The sequence below is a fragment of the Bemisia tabaci genome, chromosome 10 (assembly GCF_918797505.1).
Source record: "Bemisia tabaci chromosome 10, PGI_BMITA_v3".
NCBI lineage: Eukaryota > Metazoa > Arthropoda > Insecta > Hemiptera > Aleyrodidae > Bemisia > Bemisia tabaci.
In genome coordinates this window covers 30100152-30108197 of record NC_092802.1, presented here as the reverse complement: position 1 = coordinate 30108197, position 8046 = coordinate 30100152, and the positions used below count along the sequence as shown (strand labels likewise).

Genomic DNA, 8046 nt, shown 5'->3' with positions numbered 1-8046 from the left:
AGAGAGTTATGAATATTTTTCCTTGGCATATTTTGGAACTTTACGTAAAATAGCGAACCAAATTATTCAGGACATTAGAATTAAAATATTCATGATTTTACCAAGGAATTCGTGTTTTATCAAAGGAAATTTAGCAACATCTAAAGGTTCATACGGTATTTTTCCTTAGCACGGTGGTATTGAAGGTGATTGAAGGACGTTTTTGGAAATCCGCCTATACTTTTCGTGCTTGTATAAGTGGACGGTTTGAATTAACGCCTCAAAAAACGTTAATTATCCCATCAAGGAATGAATTCAAGCAATTTTTGTCGTTCAAAGTGTGTATAAAATAAAATTTTGAGTGAGAAATTTGTGAACATTCAGCTCGTACCTTTCCTAGTACCTTGAACCATTCTCATAAAAACACGTTTATTTTAGCATGCAAGATGATTTCGTCAGAACTTCACCAATACTTGTTCAATTCCGGAGCCATGGACGTAGGCTCGCTCAAGAATTGGACGTATTTCTTCCAAACGGAACTATGTGCATTATAACGTGAGCCTTGTTTTGCATATATTCTCATGGATCTCAGAGCTCATGTCTTAACGCACATAGTTCCGTTTGGCAAAAATACGTCCAATTCATTTGACAGTTCCTTTTCATAAATGAAATTACTAGCTCTGCCTCGACACCTGCGAATACTTAACATGTACAAAGTAAACTGTTTTTAGGATTTCCAGCCTTTTATTCTTTTAGATAGGTGCTGAATTTTTGACAGTTACCCATTGCAACGAGAAACAAGAGACCCTCCACTGGCCTCTTGGCGACAGGTGGAAGCTTTTACTTTCGGGGATTCAATAATTCCTTATGGACGATTATAAGGGAGCAACAGTCATCATCCTAATTTCGGTTGTCAACCTACCTACATGGTAGATGATGAGCTTCGGGTGACGTCACCCAAAGCAAGTTTCCCAAACTTGGGTCATTAAGCGAATTTTCGCTGCTATCCGATCGATTCGTTTGGAATCATGTTGAATCCGATGTGACTGATGTCATCAGTGCGATGGTGCAACACCCATCGGAGATCCGTCGCCGTGAAAAGACGGAGCGATCGATCCAACGGAAAAGAGCGGGAAATAAATGTAAACATGACACAAATGAAGCTAGGTGATAATACCGAATGGTTGCTCAAGGCTAATAATATTTCCATTTGTTTAAACTATTCGTTGTCTTCTTTTTCGTCTGTTCCTAAAGCACAATGGATGGTGGTGTTGAATGTCGATGAGGAGGAGGAGAACACTGAGCTTGCTGCTGTGGCTGCTATTTGCCTCTCCTCCATTTCAAATAACGCAGTTACTGCTGCATTAACAGTTACTGAAGAGAGAAAGAGTTTCATCATTTGTCTCTTTATTTTAATTATAATTCAGAAGATGAAAGAAAAATACCTACTTGTATTGTTATCCATGGTTTATTCAATCTATTTACTTCCTCTTGCGGTTGAAGCGGGATAACGATATATGATAACGGGAAAATTCAAGAATATTTGAAATTCCGATGAAGGATGAGTTATGAGCGTAATCAATATCATCGGATTCGAGCAAACCCCCAGTAAGCGAATTTTCGCGATCGAATATCATTCACCGTTGAATGATATTCGACGATTGTGCATTTTTTTTCAATGATATTCGACTTCTTCGTTGGTCTCACCAGAGACCGTTGAAATCAATCAATTTGAAATTTCGAATTCACCTCGGGACTTGAATTCGATTTTTGAATTGATGCAATCGATGTCAGAAACTTCATCTCTCACCAAAATTTTTGTTCTGTCATCTCTATCTGTTGTTGTGTTTTGTCAATTCAAGTCTGGTGTTTTCGCAATTTCTGTGTTTTAGTGTTTCGTGTTTTCTTATTTTCTTCTTAATTTCATTTAGGAAAAAAATCTGAGCTCTGATTGGCTCCTGACATCACCGATCATCGGCATCACTCAGCACTGATCAATTCGTTTGATGAATGACATTCGATCGCGAAAATTCGCTTAGTGTTCTGCGGGGTCCAGTCTGGATCCCAACGATGACCCCGCCCGGTGAGCACCAACCATCTGTTTGGTGAGCCTCGAAAACGCGGATCGGGTTCACGAGAAAATACGGATTCACGCGCTCTACCCGATCCGACGGGAAAATTCGCTTATTTTCGGCTTGTTTGCAAAACGAACATGCCAATTCGTTGTTAAACATCAACCATGCAGGTAAGTCAACAGTGGAATGCTGAAGTCCCGAAAGTAAAAGCTTCCACCATGGACAAGAAGTGGAGGGTCTCTTGTCTCAGATTGCAACCAGTCGGATAGGTTGTGTAATGGGTGTGGAAAAATCAAACAAACACTTAAACGCACACCATGTATAATTATTCTCAACTCCTCTTAATGTTACACTTTTGATGGTTCACTGATTGTCCTCAATTCCAGATATCAGGTCGCCTGAGATCCAGTCTCGTTGGAGTTCTGTCGCGATCCGTGTCTACACAGTCCTCGACAGAGGCTGCATAGTGATAATGGCGATTCACGGGTGGAAGGTATTCATTCTTTTCTCCTTTGCAGTTGGGTTCTGACCATGTCCTAACGCAACTATTTGTCGCATTCATAGAATGAAATTCTTTTTTAAGTTCGGGGCACATCGGTTGGCAGCCTTTATTTAACGGTATGGTGCAAAATTTCCCTTCTTGATAAGTGCTTTCGTAGAATGTAGCGGTCCTGTTCATCGAGCACAACTTAACGGAGGAGATTTTGTCTTGATAAAATCCGTATGGTACCTTAGGCCATTCTTCAAAGTCTCTGTAGCCCCCAATTTTGAAATCAATTAAATCACCCACGTAACGGTGGCAGTTGGGATCGTCGTATGTTTCGATGCAAGCGGCGTTTCCTTCTGCGGACGAAGCTAGGTTGTCCAATTCCGGACACATGGGTTGGCAGCCCTCATTCACCTGTAAGGTGCAGCTCTTCCCGTGATAATGCTTATGCTGGTAAAAAGTAACGGTATTTTCCGGCTGCAAAAAGAACGTTGGCATCAGTGGTGCAGTCAGCTGCACCACTGAATTGAATCGATAGACAAAGCTATAGACAAAAGCAGACATTGGGAGTATGGAGCAATCAGTGGCGAAGCGTGAATGATCGATTATCGATATTTTATTAAAGTATTTGTTATGAACACCCGTTCACGGAGACTCCTCTATGGATTTAAATGGCAGATCGATCGATATATCGCAAAGCACGCCATGCCATTGGGAGTGATCGTAGTGGTTGAAACGTGTGGTTTCTATACCCAGACTAAGGGAGAAATTCTATCATCAACCTCCTTTGTCCATTCCAACCACCCGCTTCCATCAATGAGATCTCTCCATACCTCTTTTGTCTTGTTTGTCTATAGCTTTGTCTACAAATTTCAATTATTCGCCTCCTTTAGGGCATGTTATCACGCAAAGTGGGCTTGTCTTTATTGTGCGTTCTGGCAAAATGACCTGGGTGTAGTAGCAACATACACGGTGTAAAATATGCATGGACACTTCTTGAGATTGCAAGAATTGTTGCAGATGTTGACCTAGGGTTTAGACGAGACTGCAGCAAATACAATTATGCACATTTTTTGAGAGGGATGCTGTGACTAAGGGCCTCTCAAGAGGTGGGGAACAGGCTCTAACTTGCTAAATTCAAATGGGACCCCAGACAAGTTTTTCCTCTGCGCATATTATTGGTACAGCAAAATGGTAGGAAGTTGTTCACTGCTTATATTCTCTGCTTTGTATAGAATTATTTTCTTTAAAATGTGGCTTCCGGTCCGTCAAAGTTTCCAAATCTCTCTCATATTCTCTTACTCCGGCTCCTGTTTTTCTGCTGCTGAGATGCTGCAGAGAGAACGCCTAGAAATCAGACCCACGGCGCAAAGAAATGGGTGCAGGAAAATTCAATATCTTGGCAATCCGAGGATTTTTTTTTTTTTAAATCGAATCCAAGCCGTATTAAGGTGATTCGATGGACGCCATATTTTGTGTCAAAACGGCATGCGATATATCGCATCAATTGGTTCCCTTTTTTCAGCTACTCGTCATTTTTTCCAATTTTGAATTCGCAATTCTGTCGTCAGGAGGCAAAAGCACTCACACACTCACTTACCAATTTTAACCAAAAAATTCAACGTAATAAAGGCGTGGTTTTTTTAGAGAGAAAACATCGCATTCGATACTGATATCGAAAGTGCACTCGAATGCGATATTTTCTCTCTAAAAAAACCACGCCTTTATCACGTTGAATTTCTTTGTTAAAATTGGTAAAAGAGTGCTTTAGTCTCCTGACAACAGAATTGCGATCTCAAAATTGGAGAAAAATGACGAGTAGGTGAAAAAATGGAACCAATTAATGCGATATATCGCATGCCGTTCTGACACAAAATATGGCGTCCATCGAATCACCTTAAAGTTAAAGGTACGATTAATGAGATTTTTTTTGACACTATAAAATATAAAGCTTATATAATATATAAAGCACATATAAAGCTTGTCCAGGAACGTATATATTCGAAATGTATTTCTTTGTGGGCTCTTGCACGTAAAATAAACCACATTTTGTAATTAGAAACTACAAAATCTATCTCAGTCCATAAACTACGCATTCACTAATCGTCTCCCTTAGCGCGTAAGAGTTTTACGGATGAGCCGGAAATTGTAGTTCCTAGTTGTGAAATGTTGGCCAATTGGATTACATTTTGCAATTAGGAACTATAATTTCTGGCTCCATTTAGAAACAACGTATGTACCATTAGTTTCCCTGTACACTTAAGTGCTTTTACAAATGAGCCAGAAATTATAGTTCCGAGTTGCCCAATTTAAAAACATGCATTTTTTAACACGCAGCCTTTACGTATTGTGTGATTATGAACTCGGAAACAATCAGACCAAAAAAGCTATGATTGAATTCAGTAGCTTAGTTACTTACGATTGGCTTGCTGCAGTCCCCGACGGACATGATTGAATCCTGGGACTCCTTGTGCTTCAAGTTCTTAATTTCACCCATGTTCGAGCTCCAAGTGCCCATGTAGGCTGTACAGCCTTCCCGTCGGTAGAAATTAGCGCAGTTGGCAGTCATTTGTAAAGATGAAGCCTGGCTCTTCAATTCAGGACAAACCGGTTTGCATCCTTGGACCTGGATATCGCATTTAGGACCACCGAAGTTCTTGTTTTTGAAGAGGGTTACAGATTGTAAAAAGACAGGTGAGATTGCCAGGGAGGAAATGAGGAGGATCGCTGGTATGAACGTGCATCTTTCCCGCGGTAGGAACATTTCAGTCCTGGAATTTCCTGTTGAAATATTCATTTCATGTTATGAAGAGAATGCAGACCTGGTAAGAGAAAATTTTAGTGCTTCGCACAGAAGTAAACTTGGTGAACTGACGATTTTTTTTTTTTTTTTTTTTTTTTTTTTTTTTTTTTTTTTTTTTTTTTTACAAATTAAGAGGGCACGTTCTTTGATCGCCTTGTAGTCCAACCGCACAGCGTTATGCGTTATGCTTTATTCTCATAATTTTATGTTATTTTCTTTAACAAATAAGATGAATTACTGTAAGAATCAGACCGTAGAGATTGCTGAACGCATAGTAGCGCCTTACAAGACCGCAGGATACTTCATGCATTGCGCGCACAGCACTGAGCGCGCAGCGCATAGTAGCGCCTTACAAGTCTGAAGGATACTTCATGCATTGCGCGTAAGATTACTTCCTTACCTGTGTAGGCATTTGGTAGATAATAAAAGGAATAGAAACAATATACTGCTTCTTGACGCCGTAAGAATGTTTTCACAGAAATATATGCCTATTAAAATAATAGATCATACTGTCAGAACTGTATTCCACTTCGTAGCTGAGTGTCCTGTGCTGTTTGAATTTAGGATTAGATGGTTGCAGAAAAGGAATCTAAGTAAAGAAGAGTTCATAAACTTGTTACATTGGGCAGAATGGAAAAGCTTAGTGAAATATTGTAAGCATGCGAGGCAGTACAGGTTCTTTTTGGTTTCAGAATTTCATATTTAATTTTCTAGTCAATTTTTAAATGGCAAAGTTGAAATTCCAAGCTTAGAGAGCATCAAGATACTCTTTTTTCAAAGAAATCTTTTATAATTTTAAATTCTAAATTTCTTAAACTTTTCCTTAACTTTTCAAAATTTCGACAATTGTTACACGCGTTGCTAAGTTTTTATACTGGAAATTTTAAAATTTTAAAATTTTTAGGTATAAAATTCTACTTGTTTATTTGTGTTTGTATTTTTTATTCATTTTCTATTTTTTAGTATGCACGGATCCAAGCATGTGCTTTTTTGAAATTGGATATTTGGATGTTGTAAAAAGTTGTAAAATTGCGTGGAATCCTCCGGACGGCAAATGCCTTGAGAGGTGATTTTCTAGTTATTTGTAGCATTGTGTCTTATGGAAATTGTGAAAAAAATAAAAATCTTATCTATCTATCTATCTATCTACTGTCAGAACTTCTCTGAGACTTGTTCGATATAGAAGGCAAGGAAACGCAATAGTCACGCTGAATTAATTCAGTTGTTAATGTTCCTAGATAATATACATTCAAGGATCATATTTCTTCATGATTTAATCTCTTTGTACTTAGTAAATTTTGGTAATAAATAGATCCCAATAGAATATCTCTTATATTTGGATGCTTTCACACAAAACATTACTGCCAAGCAGTAAAAAAATCTTCCAAAAATTCAGAAATAGTTCTGTGTCAAATTGGATGCGCGTGGGAAACGAATATAATTCCAAATAGAGCGTTTGTCGCAAAGTGTGGGCTTTACTTACGTGAAGTTGTTAATTGTTAATGTTCCCTGGAGGAAAGAAGAGTCTTGTCCGGAGGTTCTCAATTCCGCCCGCGGTACGATACAATCCTATGAGAACATGTATATACGCTGTGCAGTTTTAATGTTGAAAAAAAATACGATAAGCGGCATGGCCCCTAGCATTCCGCCCAGGAAAATGGGATGAAAATAAGAAGACAACGTTGATTCACGGGACATTTGCTGAAATCTCTCTTAAAATTGAAGTAATGGGATTAAAAATAGAGACTACTCCAAGGTGAATCGAACCGACTTAAACTCATACTAGCACTCAATTTTTTAGAGGCGAATTAGGGCATCGATTGCCTGTCCTAATGCCTGCATCCTTGTTTTATACAGCCATTTAATGCGTGAACAAATGGTTCCTTATGACTTCGTTCGGCTGTCATTCCGTTCGCAAAATATTTTACGAGTCTCACACCTGAGTGTACATCTAAGCTGCCGCGTTAAGGAAAAATGCCGTATGAGCTTTTAGGCGTTGCCAAATTTCCTCTAATATATCACGAAGTTTCAGGAATATTTATAAACATTTTTCTCTCGATTTTTCACAGAATTTCCTTCGTAATTTGATCTAAATATTCTAAAAATTTTAAGGAAAAATATTGATAACTTCCTTCGAAAATAAACATTTTATCGGAGGCAATTCGGCAACTCTCGAATGTTCATACGGCGTTTTTCCTTAGCACGGCAGTAAGGGCCTTCCTGAAATTAGCAAACAAAGGAGTACGCACGTAAGTGACTGCGGGGCCTTTCTCTACAAAAACAACGGAAAGTTGTGTCATACAGATGTGTCTGATTTTGGAGCCACATAGACTTTTGGGTGATTGTAGGAATATTGGGAACAATTTCGAGGTTTTCCGCCTGTAATGTATTCTCTTGGAAAACTTTGCGAACACACGCACATTATATGAGTCACCTGTGCTGTGAGGAGCTATTGGAGGTTTAATTGCTGGAATGTTTTGGTAGATTTCCCCCATATTTACCTCCTTCCAGCGCTCCCATTTCACGGATCATCATCGGGAATCATTTTTCCCAGAAACCGGCCACCACCATGTAGGGCTCAGGTTTTCATATTTTTTTAAATTTGTATTGTAATTCCGACTGAAAATGACTCAGTTGTGAGTCGAAACGTCTCGGTTTTTATTAATTGTTTTTTTATAGCCTTGTTCCTCGTTTCCCCTTGT

At 38.9% G+C, this 8046-nt stretch overlaps 1 protein-coding gene across 1 annotated transcript; it reads right to left on the bottom strand.

Moving 5' to 3' along the window:
* Window positions 1-2358: 2358 nt before the first annotated feature.
* On the bottom strand, window positions 2359-7657 carry LOC109030853 (uncharacterized). Its single transcript, XM_019042034.2, has 3 exons — window positions 6828-7657; window positions 4961-5322; window positions 2359-3018 (listed from the first exon to the last, which is right to left on the bottom strand). Exons 2-3 carry the CDS (start codon window positions 5303-5305, stop codon window positions 2431-2433), a joined length of 933 nt encoding a protein of 310 aa, XP_018897579.2. The 5' UTR covers window positions 5306-5322; window positions 6828-7657; the 3' UTR covers window positions 2359-2430.
* Window positions 7658-8046: the final 389 nt, after the last annotated feature.